We start from the raw sequence: 23,720 nt of genomic DNA, 5'->3' as shown, positions 1-23,720 counted from the left end.
AATGCCAACTTGGTCGGTGTGGACAAATTGGGCAGAAGAACCTGTTCTGTGCTTTATAACTATTCCCCATGCCTGGCAAATAAGAGAAGTCACAGCAAGATTGACAGCAAATGCCACAATTTGCATCTTGTTAATTCACAGAATTGTGTTTGCTCTCCCACTTAACCATCATGTTGCCATTTTTTTTTAAATAAAACACTTTAAAAACAAAGCATATCCTCATTGCTTTGATAAACATTTGAAGCAAAATTGTATATTTTCCCCCCAAAATAACAATTCCTTCAGTTCTCCTGGTACAACATAATATTCACAAGTGGGTACTGGTCTAGCTTAGGGGTCTTTAAAGTGGTCGATATCAACCCCTGTGGGTCAATGGGACTATCCAAGGGGTCCAAAAATAATGCTGGGGAGGGGGGGGGGGGCCTCAAAAGAATTGTAGTCTGACATCCCTGCTCCTGCCTGGGAACCCAAGGCGACTTTTTTGATGGAGACAGCACCGCAACTGATGTTGAAGACTTGGACCCAGCTCTGTTTGGCATCTTCCCGGCCCGAAGCCAAGTATTTTTTTACTGCTATTGTAATCAATCATGTGCTTGCTTAAATTACAGATTTGTTACTTGGCAATTGGGATGTTGCAACAAAATTTGGGTTGTTGCTGGGAGGTCCAGTCTTCAGCACATTTCTTGAAGCTGCTCTGAAGAGCCAAGCAGAAAATTGATGGGAAGTTTTGCTGGTACACATTTCTGATTAACAATTTGCTTTTATAGACTACTTATTTTATATTGTTTACTGAAAAATGTGAAATATTCATTTATCATGCTGTATTTTCATAGTGATGGTAAACAGTTTTTCCTTTTTGTGTGCCTTTATTTCATGAGAGATAGTCATGGGGGGAGGGGATATAGAACAACAGTCTTGCAGGGCTTGGTATACAGTTTCCCTCACTAATGCATATGAAAACTGCACATCTACTTAATTATCAGCATTTATTTATTTTTGTACATGCCTTGGGGTCTACAAGGGATCAAGGATTCCACGAAGGGGTCGATGGTCTAAAAGGTTTGGGGACCCCTAGGTGGCAGCTGATGACGCAAATTTGGAGCCCAAGGATGCAACAGATGGCAGAGATAATCTGGAGTGTGAAAAGTATGTTCAAGCCCAAAATGCCCAAAATGTAACCTAACAAAAACTGATGCGGATGCAATTCTCACCATTCCAGTTGAAGTTCTGCAGTGTATCACGCAGAAATTTACAGTCTTTATTGTATTTCCAAGCCTCTTGCATAACCTCATTTAACTTTTCATCTTCATTCTCTCCTACAAAACACATAATTGCAGCATTGTGTTTCTTGAAACAACATGCAGATAGTCCAACCAGGACCTTGCAGTGGTAAATGAACCCAGGCAGGTGATCAGTTTCAGTGGGGGAACATTTTAGGAACAGTTATCACTCTTCCGAAAGTTTCAATCTAATTCTGTGTTGCAAAGTACAACATCAGGAGAGGGCAAATTATGACATGATTAAGTAGTAAACTGGGAGCCAGCTGTTATTGGGCAAACACACAACTGAAATGAGGGAGTTATTTATGGCCAATTAATTAGAGACTAGGACTGAATGTTCCAGGGCAAAGGAAGAAATGGAATGGCAACAGAACTTTGGATGAGAAGAAGTCATGAATTCAACAAAAAGAGAAGAGGCATATGCAAGTTTCAAAAAGCTACAACCTGACAAGCCCCTGGGGGAATATGAAGATTGTAGGAAAGAACTTAACCAGGGCATGAAAATGATAAAAATGGATAATGAGATATAAAAACATAGCAGGCAAAACAGTGTACTTTACGTTTTGGGCTTTTTATCCCCCCAAGGTATGACAATATTTGTGGGTGGGGCAGGGGAGGAGCCGTCCTGCAGGTAATAGATGGATAAGGGAGGGAGGACACACTGGCAAACAGGGGGAGAAGAGATGGCTCTGCAAATGGAGAGGGAAGGGGTTGGAGTGCAGGAGGAAAGACAGAGAGAACAGGGAGTAGGCTAGCAGAAACTGGATTGGAGAGTGCCCAGAATTAAAATTAAGCATTAAAATTAAAATTAACAATTTATGGGTGGTCTTGGTTTGATAATAGATGAGGCATCGGACAGACGTGCCATCGTGGGAGTAGGGTGCAGAATTGAAATGGTTGGCTACTGGGAGATCCGTGTTACTGTCACTGATGTGGAGAAAGCGAAGCAATTTCCAGGGCTATGTCCAGTGTCTCTGATGTAGAGAAGGCCACAACTGGAGCATCGAGTGAAGTAGACAACTCCTGCGGATACACGTGAAATATTGCTTCACTTGATGGGACCGTTTGGGGCCCTGAATGGTGGTGAGGGAGGAGGTGTGGCACTTCCTGCAGCCGCAGGGGAAGGATGATTGGACAAGGGAGTTACTGAGGGAGTGGTCCCTATGGAAAGCTTAGAGAGGAAGAGGTGTCTGCTGGTGGGATCATTTTGGAGGTGGTGGTAATTAAAGAAAATAATGTGTTGGATGCCTAGGCTGGTAGGTGCATCTGGCGGCAGAGAGAGCCAGGGCATACAAGGGCTGAGTTGATGGTGGTGGAGGGGAAGCTAGGTTTTTAAGAAGGAGTACATTTTGGATGATCTCATCTTGGGGATACAATGGAGACTTAGAAATTGAGAGAAAGGAATAGAATCTTCCAAGGACTGAGAAGTGTATTTGTGGGAGTTAATGGGCTTGCTTAAAAAAAAAGTCCATGGAAAGCTTGTCTTCTGAGATGGAGACAGATCAAGAAAGGAGAGAGTGTCATAGAATTTGGACCAAGTGAATTTGAGGTCAGGTGGAAGTTGGCAGCAAAGTTGACAAACTCATCACAAGTGCATGAGGCAGCCCCGATGTGGTCTTCAGTATAGCAGAGGAAGAGCTGAATGGTCTTGCCTATGTAGGCTTGCAGCATGGATTGCTCCACAAAGGCTACAAACAGGTAGGCATAGCTGGGACCCAAGTGGGATGAGTCAAAAAGGTGAAGTTATTAAGAGTGAAAATAAGTTCTGTGAGGCAGAGGAGGGTGGTAGTGGAGGGTAACTGGTTAGGTCTCTTGTCAAGAAAGAAACAAAGGGCTTTAGACATTCTGTATGAGGGATGGAGGTGTAAAGGGATTGGATGTCCATAGTGAAAATGAGGCAGTCAGGTTTAGGGAATTGGAAGCAATTGAAGAGATGGAGGGAATTAGATGTATTACAGATGTAGGTAGAGAGGGATTGGAACGGGGAGAAAAAATGAAGTTGAGGTAAGAGGATAGTAGTTTGGTGGGGCAGGAATTTCTCATGCAGAAACAATGGGTTTACCTGGATAAATAGGTTTGTGTATCTTGGGTACGAGATAGAACTGGTAGTGCAGGGATGGGAAATCATGAGATTGGAAGCCATGGAAGGGAGATGGGCAGAGGTTAGAGATAGTGTCAGAGACAGTGGTTTGATGTCCTGTGGAAGGGGAAATAAGAGGTGGTATCTGAGATGTCCTTGATGAACAGGATTATCGAGTTGATAGTTTGGATATGGAATTGGCTGAGCCATGAAAGACGGTGGATGAAGGCTGTTTTTTGGCCTGTGACCAGTGATGTTTAGCAGGGATCAGTGTTGGGACCCTTATTTGTGATATGGATGAAAAAGTAGGTGGGTACCAGCAAGGGAAAGAATTTGCAGCATGCATATAAAGCTGCACAATCTTTTGTTCAAGAAGGAAGAAAACACATCTAAGTGTGAAGCTCCAGGGCAGAGAGTGCAGCATTAGTCAAGTGACACTGCTCTTTTACAACTTTTCAACATAGCTGTGATAGGTATTGAAGGGTTTAGACCTGAAATGTTGACAATTCTTTTTCTCCCACTTATTCTATTCTACCCAGTGTGTTCCTCCATCAGGTTGTTTTGCCCCTGATTTCAGCAACTCTATTCTCTCCTGTGTCTCCAACACGAAGTAGGTTTGATTAACTAATAAAGCAGAAAGTTGTGAGAGGTTAGTGAAATGTCCCAGGAATCAGGGTTGGGCCCACAACTGTTCACAATATTCTTAAACGATCTGGAGAAGGGGAGCAAGTGCAACATATCAAAATTTGTTAATGACATTAAATTGTCTGTGGAGATAGGTTAAATAAGCATCCAAGGGTCTGACAGATAGAGTACAATATTGTTAAATGTGAGGTCGTTCACTTTAGAAGGAACAGTAGTAAATCGGACAATTATTGAATGGCAGAGAAAGGACCAGACAATCTACTGTATTTTTATGCATGTAAATGTGTGTTAAATGCCTATTTTACAAACCAGGCACCCCCAAGTGTTATATGCATATGTGCACTATCTCTAAGAATATTTTTACATGTTGAAAGGATGCACACAATAATGGGCATGGGGCAAGTCGAAATGACAATTTATAGCGAGTGTGGGAATATAATAGTGGCATTGAAAGAACGCGCACAATTTATAGCAGCCATGGGAAAGATGTGCTGGCAATTTAAATCGAGCATGGGAAATTTTGATCTTGGGAATATCTCTTTGTACTGAATGTCATGGTATTCCTATCAACAGGTTATTCTGGCTAGGGCACTGCACCTTATTAATGTTAAGCTCCTCCCTCTGGAACAGATCTAGACAATTAACATATCAAGTGCCTCTAATTTGAGACATTAGAATCAAAATCCAGCTCAACTCTGAAGCCTTGTCTTCAATATATTTAATTGATTCCTCTCCAAAGCTTGTTAATGTGCTGTTGTAGGATATCATCGACAACATAGATCTATATCATAGGAGATTAACTGTGGCAGATAGTGGTATGTGCTTTGCCTCATGTCCCATTAAATGCAAATTGATTTTGTCAGTCAATCATAATTTAGAATACTCCACCTGCTCAGTATATGCGTGTGTGTTATAATTTTTTTTTAAATTATATACACAATTTATGATTTTCTATGCTTAATATAAATGAAAATATGGTAGTCCTGCTGCTATTTTTTGTGTTTTTGTCCTACCTGCAGATAATCAGAACAGGTAGCTTGGTACGCCATATCTTTACACCTGCCTTGTTTATAGTTTAATACTTTAAATTCCTTATACATTTTCTCCTGCCTACCCCACGTCCACATTCGCTGCCTTACCAGCTTGTGGTAGAATACACTGGGCGATGACATCCCGTAGTTTCTCCACAGCAACATTGGCATCCTCTTCCTCATTCTCCGGGTCATGAATATAGACACCATCTTTGGGTCTCGTGCTGAAACAAAATGACATTCTATTTTGGGAGGGAAAAGGTCATACAAGAACAGGTGCAATTAGCCAGCCAAATCAGAGACACATTTAGTGGGCTACAACATTAAGCAGGCTTATTTTTCTTAAAAATAAACTAAAAATAAAAAAGGAAAGGTAGAAAGAATTAATAAAAATGAAAAGCAATTAAAAAAACACGAGAAGAGCGACGGGAAAACTGACATTACCCATCTCGCCCCCACTACAAGTGTGCCATCTATCAGGCGATCGCGCTGTGGCACTGGTGATGGTCACTGGTGAGAGGTCCGACGTCTGGATTGCCTGCCTCACCTGCTGGCTGAAGGAGGCTATCTGGAGGCAAACAGCCATATGAGAAAAACAACAATGGGGAACATTTAGGGAAATAATATTTTTTTTTAATCTTCTTAAAGGGGAACAGTCTTCACTTGAATCAATGTATAATCCTAAATGTGATAAAAAAAAGGACATCCCTCCTCTTGGCAAGATTTCATTTGAAAATCCGCAGTTCAAACAATCCTCTTCACAGGTGTAACAGCTGAATCTTCATTAAACCCCATGCACTGGTCAACATATTTGATCTGGTGATAATAAGCCCGTATGTTGTTTAACTCAGTCCAACAAGTCTCGCTTATTGAGTAGCAGCAGCTTCAACACTCACATTGTTGGAAAAGCCTTGCCAAAGAGAGTCAGAACTACAGCAATCAGATCATTTCTGGTTCTACACTTCCATTGACAGCATTTTTTTTTTCTGTGCACTTACTAGCATCTTAGTCTTGCCTGGATCTTATTTTATGCTTTAAAACCGCTAGTCAGACGAGAACCAGGATTGTCGTTTTGTGCGGCCTCTCCTGTGATGTGACATCATGAAGTTCCATGGCAATAACTGAAATGACGGCACTATCTAGGAATTCAATAAGCCTAGAGTGAATTTTACTCTTCCATTTACATCACTGTTGAAAATGCCAATAAGATACCATAAACAAAAATTTAAAAGCATGAAACTGATGGAAGAGAGGAGGAGTAAGAAACCATGTGCACCGATCTTTATAACGCTTAGGACTGTAATGAAATTCAAATGAACACAGTTTCCCTTTGAGGATTCAACTGTTGCAGTAATGGTGAAATATCTGACCACATGGATTGAAGCAAGTTTTAGAAATGTGTCCTTTGGTATTATGTCAGCTTCAAATCAACACCTGCTTTAACCAAAGCTTTGAGAGCTTGCCAATGACTTTCTGGGGAAATACAATATGCTGTGAGATACTGAGCCATACAGACCAGAAAGTGCTCAAGTTCATACCTGGTCTGTGTGGGTTAGCTCCTTGCCAAAAGCAGGAACTAATGGCTTCAGTCCCAGATTAATGGTGGAAGGATGAAGTGGGGGGGGGGGGGGGGGGGGGAGTATTCATAAAGAGGGAGGTTAAAAATAATCTGTTTCCAATAGTGCTTTGTGTAACTGTCTGGAAAAAAAAATGTAATGGACATGGCTGTGATTCTTCCTCCTGCTCCCATGGTCAAATTGACTGCTGCCAGCACAATTCTAATTTACACAAGAAAAATGGACTCTTAGAATAGGTACCAAGGACACCAAATGCCCATGCAACCATATTCCAAGATGTGTTCAAGCCTTGATGACAGCTTCTTTAAAAAATAAAAATGTTCCTAAAGCCTTTGGATTTGTGACCACCAACTTCCAATGTAGTGAAATAATATCCACACTCAAATGGTAGTCAACAGTTTATTAGAAAAGGAAGTCATTGCAGCAATGCAGTAAACAATATTATACTCTTAAAATACCACTGGGCATCAGTCTCAACTTGCATGAAAAACATTAATGGCTTGTTAAACTTAAAGATCTAAAGCAGCTGCAGCCAATTATGTCTGTCTATCTCAGATTCAGATCAGCCAGAAAGTAGAATGCTGAATTCTTCATGACATAAGCAATGTTTTTTTTCCCCTCCACGTCACAAAACTTGCACACATCGAATATATTGATAGCTAGTCATCAATTCAGTTTGGAATCAGTTTTTTGACGTGGCAATTGGTTTACTCTTGTATTTTGCCACCCAATTTCCTTGATTTCTATTCACCTGGTCTATCAAATACTTTCATTGAGAAAAATCATCCCAACATAATGCAGATTCTAAATGTGATCCAATATTCAGTTTGTGTTGAAAGCCCAGGCAGTCTCATGGCAGTGAGCCATATTGGGCTCAGTTAAAATTCAGATACTTCAAAGAAAACCAACAAATGCATAAGGAAATGTGTGAAAACAATGTTATAAAACCAAATTTATTTAGGTTTTACTTTCAATTATTTCCCCTTCTTCCTCAAATACACGATGGAATTGTTCCACCTTTCGTGAGTAAGGCCAAAAGGTGAGCCAGCAAACTATTTGACCACAAAGGGCATCACAGCCAAGCCAATGCTGCCAAAAAAATACAATACTTTCCAGCAGTACAATTCAATAGTGGCAAAGAGCAGGATGTTTGGTTGATTAACATTTTCTTGCTCATGGGATGGTTTAAACTAAACACAGTAATTTCAACTGCTGACTTGGGTGGAAGATCAACCAACTTAGCAAAAATAATCAAGCCTATGAACTTGTGGTCTGTATGTACACCGTGTACATTGGGGTGCTCAGTTTGGAACAAATTGTACTTGCATAAATATTTTAGGAAACTCTAAATAAAAATAATTATACAATCCTGAACTGAGCAAGCAATGCACACAAACCAAACCACCTCTTATTCACAATCCGTCGGCAAATTTAATTTTTATATTCCTCCCCACCCCAGGTCTGATTGTACCAGAGAAAACCTTGACTAAATATTTCCCTTTTCACTTGACTTGTAAATAAAACATTAGTTTTTTTGTATCTGTCTTTTACATTTGACAGCACAGTACTGCTTTACAAACCAATTCTGATTGGGAATAAATTGTAAACTGGGGGAAGAAAAAAAACACCTATCCTGAATGGGGACGAGAATGGCAAAGAAAAGAAATAAAGGTACAATTTATTTAATCAAACTGTAGCATAGAAGAGCAAGCAAAGAAGGAATGTGCCCTCACCACTCCAAAAAGATGCTGAATTTGCTGGAGCACAAGATAATGCTACTAAAAGACTGTTACCTTATTCAGTGAGAGAAAAAAAATTACATGTTCCACTTGATAGTTTAACCTTTTATAACATGGGAATAATAAACACTCTGTAATGCTCTAATTTTAAAATAAAAATGTTGTTCTCAAAAAGCCTTGTGTATGACTGAAGACATGAATGCTAAAAGAATGTTGAATTGTGAAAGACATTGGGATGAGATGCAATTAACTTCCACACGACTAGATGATTTTCCATCAATCTATTTTTCACTGTAGAGGAGTCAGAGGTAAATTGTAAACTCACAGAAATCAATTAAAACAGGGATCAAATATTCTAATTGCAACCATCATGGACTCCAAAGCTCTTATTCTTAAATAAGGAATTTAAATAACTTGAAATGTTATCCCAACTTATTTACTCCTTTGTACTTTATTGATAAACTAAAACTCTGACATGGCAAAAGATAGTAAGCTTCTTTGTTGAACTCTAAATAAAAATGAAGTTACCTCCATAATGCCGATCACATCGCCAAACAGAATTCCCCTATAGATTAATCAATACATCTCATCACCATGCATGTCCGAGCCATCTACATCACATTTGTACAACTTACCCAAGTAATTTCCTCTTGCGAAGAATTGGGTTATTAACAGAGTTTAGAGGTTTAAGGCTCACTTTCAGATCCTGAATTCTCATATTGGCCAGCTGTTCTGCATGAGCTTGTTGGATCCCAGCCACCATTGCCTATGATACACAGATTCATCATCAATATATGGTTTGTTACAACAAAATAAGACAAGCAAAGGGACAATCCCAGCCTGCAAAGATACACAATTATCATAAAGTTTCAGCTGGTCAAGGACTAGATACTCACAAGAGGCCCCAATAAACTTCAGTTTTTACTTCAAGTGAAATAAAACTTGTACAAATCATTTTTTCTGGTTCAAAATTTCAAAAGCACAAGAAATTCTAATCTCAAACTCTGTTCCCTCAAGTTCTGATCAATTCTCTAAAGGAAAAGTTTCATGTTTAGGCATTGTATGATTTTACCATTTTGATTTAAGTGATAAGAAATCACCAACTCTTGCATAACGTATTTATGCAGATTGCAGCCTTCACCACAATTACAAAAAATGCTTGCCACTTGTGATCTACTAGTTATAACTGATTTACCTTATCCATCATCATTTGGGATGATGGGAGAATGTTATCTAAAGCCTCAGTGGAGTTCAGCCAGGGATGATCCAGCACCCCTTCAATATTGAGCCGCTCCTCTGGCTTTACTTTCAGCAGTCTGCAAAAGGGAACAGTTTAATAATGAAACCAGGAAACAAAATAAATAAAGAATTAAGCCCATTTACACCTATTAGTAAAGAAACAGAATAATGCAGACTATGGATTCCAACCAGAAAACAACCAAACACTAGTTGTTGACTGATACAATGGTATGTGTCCAATAATAGAAAGGTTTGCTGAATGCAAGATCCACCAACATTTTATCTTGATGATTTATTGTTAATCATTTCTCTACAACATCTCCAATACTACCTCAGACTACACCTATACAACAGCAACCCAGCTATTCAACTCACTTTCTCACAATGTCCTTTGCCATCTCGGAAATCTGACTCCACTCTTCCTCTGGGAATTCAAAACTTCCCGTCATGATCTTTTTTCGCATGTCCTTTGGGATAGTCCGGCTGTGGTGTTTGGAATAAAACGGTGGATATCCACATAGCATCACGTAAATTATTACACCCAGCGACCACAGGTCACAGCTCTGGGATAAACAAAAAAAGTTTTTATATATGAAAAATACCATTTGTAAAATGGGAAAATATTTTGGGATTCGCTTGGTGAATTTGCTATGGATCTCTTCCAACAGTACTTGTGCAGAAGCTGGTCAGCCTGCTTTCAGATCTTCATCAATGATGTTGGCCAGAATATGGAATGTGACTGCCTAAAGTTCTATTTTCCTGTAGAAAATTCCTTTTTTTTCCCCACTTAGCACTACCTACTGCCCCTTTATCAAAATCAGAAACACAGGTTAGGGATGGGGGTCTAATAACCAACTCAATTTCTACAGTCCTCAGTATTCATTCTGTCCCAAGACTCTTCAAAACATCGCCAGAATGCATCATAAATACAATTGAAACGATCAATGTATGCAAAATAAAATCACCATCACTAACCACAATTGTATTATTTTAATTGTTTATTAATTGGAAGCATAAAGGAAAAACAGTACCTCCTTATGCCAAAAATGGTAAATGAGATTTTTTTAAAAATGAATCAGACTTAGTTTTATAAAAACAACATCATAAATAGGGAGGAGACTCTTAGTTGTTCTCACCAATCTCATTTATCCATAAATTGTGCCAAAGTCAAATTCCTATTTCCTAAATAGCTCATAAAAGATTGAATTAGTATGTTAAATGATGTGTTTTTTTAATTAAAAAAGATGAAAAAGAAGCTTCGATAACTTACTTTCAACTTTTGTTGCTTTTTAAAAAATTTCTAATTTGGTTTGAATTACATGCATTTGAAGCACCTATACTTTGGAATTGAATAAATTTTAAAGAGAATAAACTACCACAGAAGAGGTAAAATTGATGTTTCTCACCAAAGGAAATGTTGAACACTTTTATTCTTTGTTTTTTTTAAAAAACCCTCAACTCAATGAATTCTCACCATTGAGTAGGAGGCAATATGTGGGGAGTTGCAATATGTAGGGAGTTAGTCAGTACCTGTACAGCATTAAACTGCATTTCAGGATGTCTCTCTTACCTATTATAGTAACCAAGGGAGAGAAGGGGGAGGGAAAAGAGGGGTAGAAAACAGATAGGATCTTTTCAACACACAATGCTGTGCTGAGATTACAAAAGATGCTTTGGAATCATTAGTAATAATTTTTCCATTTCAGGAAAGGGAGGGTTGGAAATTGGTAATGGGGAAATGGGATGGCAAATAAAGGGCAGAATTATTGCACTGTAGAAAACTTCACAAATTTAATTTATCTCATTTCCCTATTTATGCACATTATGACAGGAAGAAAACTAAATTTAATTTCCACCATGTAACAACTGAAACAGCACATTCATTATTTCAGACATGCTCCCATCATTTCATACAAACTGATTTTCAAGACTGCACCCCAATGCAAGAGACAAGGAGTTACCTTATTGTATGTATAAGGAGTTGGCGAGGTAGGTATTATTCCAGATTTCTCCTTCTGATGTCTCCTCTGTGCCTCTAATACCTGCAAGGTTATCAAAAAGATTAAAACGGAAAAGACTTTACCATGCAGGCTCCTTGAATTTCACGAAATTAAAGGTAGAACCCTAATTCACTTCAATAGCAAGTGAATCACACTGAAGAATTTAAAAATCTGGAGGAAAAGCCTTTTAAAAAAGAGAATGGAGGGAGTAAAGGAGGGCAGATTAGAAATGACACACATCAAGCAAATGCTTGAAGGGGATTTGTCAAACTGAAAAATATCACAACTCTGGCCAGCTTAACCTTCCCATGAAGCAAACATTTACTCTGAGCTCTTTCTCAAAATATGTCACAATAAAAAAATAATTTCCAATTTGATTACAGTGGGAAGGAATTTCTGAGGGATGTGAATCATTGGTACTCTACATGAAAACTCTGGATGCAGAGTCAGAATTCTACAGCACAAAAACAGGCCATTCGGTCCAACTTGCTGATTAAGCCAGTTCCATTTGCCTGCATTCCACTCGTATCTTTCTAAACCTTTCCTATTCATGTTCTAAATCTATTTAGAAATGGACAACAGAATTATTCCTGCCTCTACCATTCTTGTTCCATATTCCCATCTTCTGTGTGAAGTAGGTCCCTATCCTGTCTCTTAAATCTTTCAGCATAAAAGACCATGACTATTTTTTAACTTATCTCCACACTCATGATTTTATAAACTTCTACAAGGGTTTAGGCACAAAATATTGGTTTCTATCTTTCCTCCTATGGACACTGAAGACCTGCTGAATTCCTCCACATTTCTAAGTTTTTAACTATAATCACAACCCTTTATCCGGAACCCTTGGGGTCAGCGTGCCCCTAATTTCAGAAAGCCAGATTTCAGTCCACCTGAATTGTGCTGCCGTATCCACCCCCATCTCCTTCCAGTCGTGCTGCCGTATCCGCCACCCCCACGTCACCCACTCGACTTGCGCTGCCAGTCTCTCCCCCCCCCCCCCCCCAATCTGCCCAAGTCGTGCTGCCATCTCTCCCCACTTGCTGGATTTTGGAGCTTTCCGGATTTTAGATGTCTGGATTAAGGATTGTGTACCTGTACTTGCAGTCTTTCATTTTTCACTACTTTCAATACCATGCTCTATCTTACAAAGAAATATCCAAATGGAAGCAGAAAAAGTTTCAATAGCGTTCTGTAAGCTTTCAATAACCCCAGCCATTTCAGGGAATGGCTCAAAATAGAGAAGGAGCATTTGGAATAGTATTGAGAATGAAGTCCATATGTCGGAAGTGGAAAGAGAACACCACCTCACACACTACCCACCCATAGGCTGCCCCAAATGTGAGAGTCTGTACTCATGTTGTCCTCAATACTTGCTACAGAAGCCACAAAGCAGAGTGGAAGGCAAGGCATCCTTTATCTGGAGGGAATATCTACAAAAACAAGAATATGCCCACTTACCTGAGGTGCTACATAATACGGAGTGAACTGTGGTGTCATCAAATCCCCATGATCAATTTTGGCAAATCCAAAATCACACAGCTTAACTGGTGCATCCTACAAGATTAAAGAATTAGGTATCAAAACCAGAAATGGAAAAAACAATCAGCATGCTATTTTACAAGACCACGATCATTCATCCCCTGGTGTGTGTGCTTGTTCGTGGCACTGTCCAACACTAATTACTACAATACCATGCTCTCTCATAGTAACACTTCCTTTACCTTACTCCAAATTGTATCAGCCCCATTTGTTCTCTTAGTCAAAATGAAGTGTCTCAATTGCTTTTTTTGATTTTTAGCCAAGCCTTCTACTGGAGTGTCATCAACAGATTTCAGTATCACATTTCCTACCCCCAAGTTGTACGTTTTGTGCACAAATTTTATGAAAAGAAAATAATGATAAAGGATTCATCATCCATTTTGTGCTCCTACCCAATTTAAATATTCTCATTAAATATTGGCCACTCCAGTGACCAATATCTTGACCATTAAAAAGAAATTATTTACACTCTACACATTTGTTTTCAAATTAAAGCCCAATGTTCATAGAAGCCAAACTTGCACCCTGGTTTATCATATAGGATTCACATGTACAAATACAATTTCTATATTTATTTCACAAGGACACAAATTTGGCCTCTAAATTAGCAGGTCACTATGATAAATAGATGGCAGTGGCTTTCCCCACTCCACCCTCTACCCTACTAGGAATCCATTCTAGTAATATTCTGAACTAAATTTAGTGCGCTGCAACTAGTTGACATTTAAAAAAAAATCAATTATGGGAGAATACTTGTTGTCAATCCATAAAATATTTTATATAATACAAAAGCATGCACTTCCCATGCTCACAAGATGGTCAGGACATCACGATTCCATCATGCTTGAGTGCTGTGTCTGTATTAGGTTTAAATTTCCCCATGAACTTACCTCTATTTGCCTTCTTGTCTTCTCAAAGATGAATCTCCAAGGTAGATGAAGCTGTGCCCCTCACCTGTAAATGTAGCTTCCAGGCCTGATCCTTCTACCCACTCTCCAACCATAAACCCAAAAGCACCCCTGATTCATCAGCCTCTGACCTGGCCACATCCCTTTCTGACCAGATCTTGTACCTCCCACTAAAAACAGGGTAAGAAAAAAAAGGAAGAGAGCGAAAATAAGGAGTGGGGAAATTTTTTAAAAAAACATAACGACCACAGAGAAAGACAAGATAGAGTGCATCTTTCAACAATAACTTGTATTTATATAGTGCCTTTAACATATTTAAATGTTCAAGACATTTTATAAAATTATTTTCATTCAACATTTTGCATTAAGCTGCCAAGAAGTGTAAAAGTCAAGTGACCAAAAGTATGGTCTCAGGAGAAATCGTAAATAATATATTTAGAGATGGAAATATTTAGGAAGGGAATTCTTAAGATTAGGACAATATTGTTGAAGATATAATGCCACACTAGAGCAATGGGTGTTGGGATTGCAGTCCAGGGCAAAATTGGAAGAACACAGTTAACTTGGAACACCACCAAACGGAACGTGTCTTTCTGGATCAGGCCATTTGAACGGGATGTGGCACAAGTTATGGCCACATGACCAATGTAAGCGCAAAGGGCTTTATTTATGGAGTCAACATTGGGATGGAATCACAGATTAAATGAGATTCCAAAGTTGCTTGAGTTTGGATAAAATTTAACACAACCAAAGCCACATCAGGTTTAGTCTTAATACTCCCATAAGCTAGGAAAACATGCAAAAGTTCAGATCTTTCAGAGAATGGTTCTTTTAATTATTTCTCAACAAATACTTTCTGGCCCAAATGAGCAATAACTTAAATTGTATTTTTCCAATGGTATAATGTCCTTATTAAAACTGCACAACTTCTTGTGGTGCCACTAGAGTTACGTTTAAAAATTCAACATTATTTAAACTGCAATTATGATGAAAGTTACTTATATAATTAGTGTTCTGCAGTTATTACTTACATGATTAGTGCCTGATTTAAATACTCACCAGAGAGTTGTCCTTAAAGAGGAGGTTTTCAGGTTTGAGGTCTCTATGGGCAATGTTCAAGGAGTGACAGTGCTGTATAGCCAGAGCAATCTTTACAAAAAACAAAAAGGACAGATATTGGTAAATATTTAACTAAACAAGATTGGAGAAACCAACCATCCTAAAATTTAAAAAAAACTGAAGATAATGCTGTTAAAATACAAGCAATTTCACAGGGGACATACTTTTGTGAAACCACATGAATACTCTTTCCATTCTAAACACTTTACACATCAAAAAAGGTGAGACCGAGGAGTCATGTGATGGAGTAGTGGCTGGTAGGGGAACTCCAGCCTTCTCCAGAAAAGTTAAAAAAAAAGAGAGAAAAAACAAAGGCACAAACATAAAAACAATAACAAAGTGAAAGTAAAACTGTGGAGAAAATGGCAGCGAAGAAAGAAAAACCAAAAACAATGGGAAGAAAAGAAGAAGCAAAGACGTCGGAAAAAGAAGGTGAAGGCCTTACCGGTACGAGGAGGCCCGCCGTGGAGAGAGAAGCCCGCTCCCTGAGGTCAGTGGAAGTCCTGAACTCGGGACTACAAAAATGGCTCACGGAGCCAAACAAAAGTGCGCAACCGCGCAAGACAAAAATAACACTGACGGGAGGGGGGACTAGCTGAGGAGTAGATCTCCACAGCTGAAACAGACAACTACAACACAACAGCAAGAGGAAAACATAGAAAATAACAAGAACAAGAAGGAAGAGAATAAAAATAAGAAATCAAAGAAACAACAGAAGACCAACACCAAGACACTTCTAATTAAAATAAGACCAAAAATACCCAACAAAATAAAACAAACAACTCAACAAGAAAACCAGAAGAGACAGAGGTAAAGGTCACAGATCCTGGAGTGGACTCAGAAGAAGAGGAGGAAGAACACAAGAGAAATGGAAGATGAAGGGAAGGGCAAGTACATGGATATATTTTTTTTTAAAGAATATATGGAAACAGTAAAAGAATGGCAGTCACAAGAATTCAGTGAAATAAAAAGAATAAAAAGTACAGAAAAAAAGTGAATAGATTAGAGATGATCATGACAGATATAGGAAAAAGAGTAGACAAGGTGGAAGAATGAGAAACAGCGATAGAAATGGAAGTAGAGGACTTAAAAAATAAATTAGAAGAATCTGATAAAAAAGTTAAAGAGACACAGGAGCTGTTAGCTCAGAAGATAGATATAGTGGAAAATTATAATAGAAACAATATAAAGATAGTGGGCCTTAAGGAAGATGAAGGCAAAAATATGAAAGAATTTATAAAAGAATGGATCCCCAGGGTCCTAGGAAGACCAGAATTACAGGAAGAAATGGAAATAGAAAGGGCACACAGAACATTAGCCCCTAAACCACAACCACAACAAAAACCAAGATCCATTCTAGTAAAATTCCTAAGATATACAACAAGAGAAAATATATTGGAGAAGGCAATGAAAAAAATAAGAGAAGACAAAAAACCACTGGAATACAAGGGTGAAAATTTTTTTTTCTACCCAGACATAAGTTTTGAACTCCTGAAGAAGAGAAAGGAGTTCAATGCAGCAAAAACGACCTTATGGAAAAAAGGTGATATATTTATGTTAAAATACCCAGCGGTACTTAAAATAGTTATTCCGGGGCAGCAAAACAAACTATTCTCGGACCCGGAAGAAGCACGAAAATTTGCAGAACAACTACAAAACAGACAGAGAAATGAAGAGATGTAACAAGAACAAAAATGACAACAAACTATATGTATGTGTGTATGTAGGTATGTGTGTATATATATATATATATATGTGTGTATATATAAAAAATAGAGTATAGGTAAGAACTAAGAAAGGAAAGAAAGGGAAGAAAGGAAGTAAGGAGGGAATTAAGAGAGTGACCTTTGTTATATATGAAGATTAAAATCTTTTCTGGGGGGGGCTGGGTGGAGAAGAATTACAGTCACTGCAAAATCAGTTGACGCTTGCGAGCGGATTAGCAACTCCAAATGGAGAGGGAAGATGTGGTTGCCCGACAAGGGACAAAGGGCAGCTCAGAAGGGGGAGGGACTATTGGGGTTAAAGGAATTTTAGATATGAGAATAGTGGAAATATTTTATGTTTTAGAAATGTTGTCTTATAATGTGTTCAAAAAAAGAAGGCAGAAATGGTGATGAGGAACCGGAAAGGAAAGATAAACAAAATATGAAAGGACTATGTTGAATTATATGACTTTAAATATTAATGGATTACATGACCAAATCAAAAGGAAGAAACTGTTAAATTTACTGAAAAAAGAAAAAATTGATATAGCATTCGTACAAGAAACACATCTAACTGAAGTGGAACACAAGAAATTAAAGAGAGATTGGATAGGACATGTAACAGCAGCATCGTATAATTCAAAAGCCAGAGGAGTAGCTATATTAATCAATAAAAATGTACCAATCAAAATAGAAGAGGAAATAATAGATCCAGCAGGGAGATATGTAATGATAAAATGTCAGATATATTCAGAATTTTGGAATTTACTCAATGTATATTCACATAATGAAGAAGATCAAAAATTTATGCAAGATATCTTTTTGAAGATAGCAGATACGCAAGGGAACATACTAATAGGAGGGGATTTTAACCTTAATTTGGACTCAAACATGGATAAAACTGGAAAAAAAACTAACAGAAAGAACAAAGTAACCAAATTTATAATGAAATCGATGCAAGAAATGCAACTTTTGGATATATGGAGGAAACAACACCCAAAGGAAAAGGAATATTCATATTATTCGGGTAGACATAAAACATACTCAAGGATAGACCTATTCTTGTTATCAGCCCACATTCAAGGGAGAGTTAGGCAAACGGAATATAAAGCTAGACTATTATCGGACCACTCACCCCTGTTATTGGCAATAGAGTTAGAGGACATCCCACCAAGAATGTATAGATGGAGATTAAACTCCATACTACTTAAGACAGGATTTTAGAGAATTAATTGAACGACAAATTAAAATGTACTTTGAAATAAATACGGAATCAGTGAAAGAAAAGTTTATACTATGGGACGCAATGAAAGCGTTCATCAGAGGGCAAATAATAAGTTATGTGGCTAAGATGAAGAAGGACTACAATCGGGAAACAGAACAGTTGGAAAGGGAAATAACAAATATAGAAAAAGAATTAGCAATAAAGGAAGATACAACTAAAAGAAGAGAATTGGCAGATAAAAAAATATGAAACACTATAAACATATAAGGTGGAGAAGAACATAATGAAGACAAAACAGAAATATTATGAGTTAGGAGAAAAACGCACAAAATTCTAGCATGGCAGTTTAAGACAGAACAAACTAAAAGAATGGTATTGGCATTAAGGAAAAAGGACAAAAAAATTACATATAACCCAACAGAGATCAATGAAAACTTCAGGGAATTCTACGAGCAATTATATCAAACTGAAAACGAAGGGAAAGAAGACAAAATAGATGAATTTCTAACTAAAATTGAACTACCGAAATTACAAACAAAGGAGCAAAATAAATTAATAAAACCAATTGAAATAGAAGAATTACAGGAGATATTAAAAAAAACTACCGAACAATAAAACACCAGGAGAGGATGGATTCCCAATAGAATTCTATAAAACATTTAAAGACTTATTAATTCCTCCCCTCCTGGAAGTAATCAACCAGATTGATAAAACACAAAGCATACCAGATTCATGCAAAACAGCAAGAATTACAATAATACCAAAAACAGGGAAAGATCCACTTGCACCAGCGTCATATAGACCAATATCTTTACTTAACACAGATTATAAGATAATAGCTAAACTATTAGCAAACAGATTGGCCGACTATGTACCAAAAATAGTAAATCTAGACCAAACTGGATTTATTAAAAAAAGACGAACAACAGACAATATCTATAAATTTATTAACTTAATTCATGCAGTAGAAGGAAATAAAACTCCAACAGTAGCGGTTGCTTTAGACGCAGAGAAGGCCTTTGACAGAGTAGATTGGAATTATTTATTCAAAGTACTACAAAAATTCAACCTACCAGAGAAATATATTAATTGGATTAAAGCATTACATAAGGGGCCATTGGTGAAAGTGACAGTAAATGGATATATATTCAAAACAAGGCAGGGATGTCCACTATCTCCCTCACTGTTCGCGTTAGCTATAGAACCACTAGCAGAACTGATAAGAACAGAAAATAAAATAAGAGGGATAAAAATAAAAGAGAAGGAATATAAAATCAGTCTATTTGCAGATGACGTTATAATATACTTAACAGAACCAGAAATATCAATAAAAGAATTACATAGGAAATTGAAGGAATATGGAGAAGTATCGGGGTACAAGATCAACTCAAATAAAAATGAAGCAATGCCAATGAATAATGCGGATTTCACAAAGTTTAAGAAAGAATCGCCATTTAGATGGCAAACACAAGCAATGCGATACCTAGGTATACAAATAAATAAAAACCTCGGCCATCTATATAAACTCAATTACCATCCATTAATGAAAAAAATTACAAGACGACTTAGAGCATTGGAAAGACTTATCACTAACACTGATAGGAAGGATAAACTGTATTAAAATGAATATTTTCCCAAGGATACAATACCTATTTCAGTCATTACCAATACACCTAACAGAGAAATTCTTCAAGGAGTTAAAGAAAATAATAAGGAAATTCTTGGAAAGGGGGGAAACCGAGGATAGCACTAGATAAATTAACAGAATGGTACAAACAAGGAGGCTTACAACTACCAAACTTTAAGAATTATTATAGAGCCACACAATTAAGATACCTATCAGATTTTTATCAAACAAGGGAAAAACCAGATTGGACCAGATTAGAACTAGATAAAATAGGGGAGAAGATACCTGAACATGTACTATATAAATGGGATGAAAAATTGGTGCAACGTAGGAATTCACTGGTATTGCATCATCTGCTCAACATTTGGAAGAAGATTCATGTAGAAAGGAATAAAACAAATTACCAACTACCAAAACTAATAATGACGCAAAATCAGCTAATCCCTTTCACAATAGATAACCTTTCCTTTAGAGAATGGGAGAGAAAAGGGATCAAAAGAATAGAATATTGTTTTTCGGGAAATAAATTATTATCCTTTGAACAAATGAAGGATAAATATAGTATAACTCATGATACAATGTTTTCATACTACCAACTGAAAACCTACTTGAAGGACAAATTGGGAAACAGTCTGAGGTTACCAGAAGGAAGCAATTTTGAATATGTGATTACAGACACAATGATAATTAAAAAATTTGTAACAAACATGTACATCAAACTGCAAGAAAAGGAGAATGAGGAAACAAACGGTAAACCTAAACAAAAATGGGAACAAGATCTAAACATAAAGAATGAAACATGGGAGAAGCTATGCTCCGGAACTATGAGAAATACAATAAACATGAGGTTACGCATGATACAATATAACTGGATACACAGGCTATACATCACACCTTAAAAGTTAAATAAATGGGACCCAACAGTATCAGACAGATGTTTTCGCTGTAAAAAGGAAACGGGAACAACAATTCATGCAATTTGGACATGTGAGAAAGTGGAAAAATTTGGGGAAGATCTAAACCAGGTATTAAATAAAATTACAAAAAACAACATACCAAAAAATCCAGAGATCTTTCTTCTAAGTAATATAAGAAGTAAAGAACTTGGACTCGATTTGGATGGAGCACAAAAAAGATTTGTTATGATAGCCCTAGCTGTAGCAAAAAAATGTATTATGCCAACCTGGAAATTAGAAGACAACTTGAGAATACAACAATGGTACATAGAAATGAATAAATGTATTCCATTAGAAAAAATAACATATAATTTAAGAAATAACATCACAATATTCGAACAAATATGGGAGCCATACATGAAATACAATAGAGAAATCCCACCATGGACTTCCACCACCTAAAATGACAGAAGGAGAAGATAACGAAAAGAACTGACTCAGTAAAATTTCTTGTTTATTTTTATTAAGTTACAACATTGTTTAACGGGTTTAATGTATCTTATAGATTGAACTTCAAATAAATGGGGAAGGGGGTGAGGGAGGGAGGGAAGGGAGGGGGGAAAAAGGGGGAGAAAACAACACTGTATATATTTAAGAAGAAAAATGTCTGTATGTATCTTGGTCAATATGGTTTATAGTGTGAAAAATAAAAAATAAAAAGGTGAGACCATCCAAAATAATTATAATATAGGAGCGTTCTGTTATCTACTGCACATAATGCCAATAGATATATATTAAATTCATCCTTTTTGGAGTTTCTAATAATTAATGTAGTTAACAAAGAGCAATCATTGAGAGATTTGAAATAAGGCTAATTGTAATCATATAGGTTTATATCATTACCTTAAAAATGTCTCCTTTGTGGATTAAATAATAAAAATAATTTTGTTCAAAGATGATTTAAACAAATAGCGTGGTTATTTAAACAAAATGAAATAAATAATATTAATTTAATATGGAAGGATATTGAGAATACCAAATAATTCTTGAGTGTCTCAAAACCATTAACTTTGAAACAAGTGTGAGTTTGACATTGCTCATAGTAATGCAATTCTTCATTAACAAACTCTGGAATGGGAATTGAAACCTTGATCATTCAATTAGTTGCAAACAAGTTTATCAGTAAGTACTGTATTAGACCCTGGATCCAAATGACTTTTAAAATTATACAAATATACTTCATTTTACTGTTTTGTGTGTGATATCCAATATTTGTTGCAAGAACATATTCTTGAAAATTTTAAAAGTTGCAGACACTGGAAATCTGAAATAGAAACTGAAAATGCTGGAAATAGTAAGTAATTAGCAGTTAACATTTCAGGTCCTGGACCTTCTCTATCCTCAATGGTCTTGCTTGTGTAATTAAATTACTCAATATAAATTTGGAATTGATACAATTTAACCTCGAATCTGAATTGTTTAAAACTTAATATACTGAAGTAACAAAATTTCAAGATCTTTTAAAGTGTGGCTTAAAATGCATATTTTAATTCAACATTCATAAAACAGGTTGATAAACCAACTACCAATATTGGAAACCCAACTCAACAAAAGAAAATGCTGGGAATACCCCACAGGTCAGGCTCATCTGTGGGGAGAGAAACAAAGTTAATATTTCAAGTCAACTCAAAAGCCCCTTTTTCACAGCCATTTCGATGTGGGAATGTGGCACTTTTATTGCGCTACGCTTTCTGTGTAAAAGGTACAAACATAGAATTGGGGGTCGGGGGTGTCATTCCAGTCCAGTCTTTATATTAGCAGCAGGGGTAATCACAGCGCTGAATCAATGTCATGTAAAAAGGGCAATCTGCTGTTTCGGAACCAGGTCAGTAAAGGAATGTGATGTTTTGATGATGCGTTATGTGTGCAACTTAGCGGGAAATTAAAAAATTTTAAAGCAGCTAATGGCTACGAATTGGGGAGACAAAGAAGTCCGTGAGCTCCTTACCCTCTCAGCAAAGGACAAAACAAGGCAACATATAACTGGGACAGTCAAGGATGGCCCAATATTGGAAATACTGGGACAACACCTTAAAAGTCTGCCGCCTTGCTTGGGTCAAGTCGCAGGTAACAATCAAGTTGAAAAGCTTGTGAAAAAAAATACCATCAGGTGAATGACCATAATGGCAGGAGTGGAAGAGGACGTTTGGACTGGTCATATTTCAATCTGTGCTATTCCATTTGGGGCACAAGCCACTGCAAATTCGGTTACTCTCTGAGCAACATGGAGGATCAAGCTACTCCTGAGACTGTTCCAGCTGCATCTTCCTCCTCCTCCAGCAGCAGTCCTGATGCCAGAGTCTCTAGTGGTATGGACACAGAGACCAGCAATAAAAAAAACTGAATCTCGCACTCACAATCAACCAGATAAAAACTTTTTTTTTTGTGATTAACTTTATTTCCTCCCTGTGTCTTTGAGAGTATATTTGCCCTTAAAGAGCCAACTCACTAATGTCGCTTGTGTTCTATTGTTCTCTAGGATGCTTACTGCTGCAGTAAAGGTAGAAACCAACCAAAGTCCAGGTGGTGATGAAGGAAATGAAGGTCTTGTTACTGGCTATGGACCGTGAGGATGTGGAGAGGGAGCACCTTTGATTGGAAGTGCAGAGGTCCCATGAGGAGCAGCTGAGGAGAGGGGCGCAGTAGGCGGAGATGGCAGCACAGGAGGCTGATAGACGAAGTGGACAGATAAAATGAATGGGTTCAGCAACATGTTTAAGGTCTTTCAGCAAAAGTTGCAGAATCAGGCCTCACTTATACAAGACCTGGCAGCTCATGTACCACATCACCCTGTTCCCGCTCGAATGCGCCAAACTCCCAAACGACAGTACCACGCTTCTGCCACCACTGCAGAATGACAGCATCCACTATAAGGACGAGACATATGAGTCATTTCACCACCTTCTTCCTCCGCTTTTCTCCAGTTGCTGGAGTGATTTAATAGTTGCCACACTGTATTGTGCCATACTACTTTTATACATGGTCATTGGTGTTTCGTTTATTTGTACAGTTATAAATAGTTATACGCCGTTGAATTCACCATTTT

At 37.5% G+C, this 23,720-nt stretch overlaps 1 protein-coding gene across 5 annotated transcripts in view; it reads right to left on the bottom strand.

Annotated features, from left to right (window-relative positions):
- The window catches only part of mapkapk5 (MAPK activated protein kinase 5), a 47,073-nt gene that overhangs the window by 2,023 nt on the left and 21,330 nt on the right, over positions 1 to 23,720 (bottom strand). For 2 of the 5 annotated variants that reach the window (XM_069932791.1, XM_069932793.1), the window contains 8 exons: positions 15,101 to 15,190; positions 13,053 to 13,148; positions 11,553 to 11,633; positions 9,967 to 10,154; positions 9,548 to 9,668; positions 8,988 to 9,118; positions 5,145 to 5,260; positions 1,212 to 1,316 (listed from right to left, as the gene is read on the bottom strand). In XM_069932791.1, the coding sequence (XP_069788892.1) occupies positions 1,212 to 1,316; positions 5,145 to 5,260; positions 8,988 to 9,118; positions 9,548 to 9,668; positions 9,967 to 10,154; positions 11,553 to 11,633; positions 13,053 to 13,148; positions 15,101 to 15,190 (928 nt within the window). Of the gene's footprint in view, positions 1 to 1,211; positions 1,317 to 5,144; positions 5,261 to 5,480; positions 5,605 to 6,034; positions 6,176 to 8,987; positions 9,119 to 9,547; positions 9,669 to 9,966; positions 10,155 to 11,552; positions 11,634 to 13,052; positions 13,149 to 15,100; positions 15,191 to 23,720 lie in introns of those variants that run through there. The other 3 variants (XM_069932792.1, XM_069932794.1, XM_069932795.1) reach the window with 3 other exon arrangements.

The sequence above is a fragment of the Narcine bancroftii genome, chromosome 4 (genome assembly GCF_036971445.1).
Source record: "Narcine bancroftii isolate sNarBan1 chromosome 4, sNarBan1.hap1, whole genome shotgun sequence".
NCBI lineage: Eukaryota > Metazoa > Chordata > Chondrichthyes > Torpediniformes > Narcinidae > Narcine > Narcine bancroftii.
Note: the sequence above shows the minus strand (reverse complement) of the source record. Positions and strands in the feature narration are given on the sequence as shown.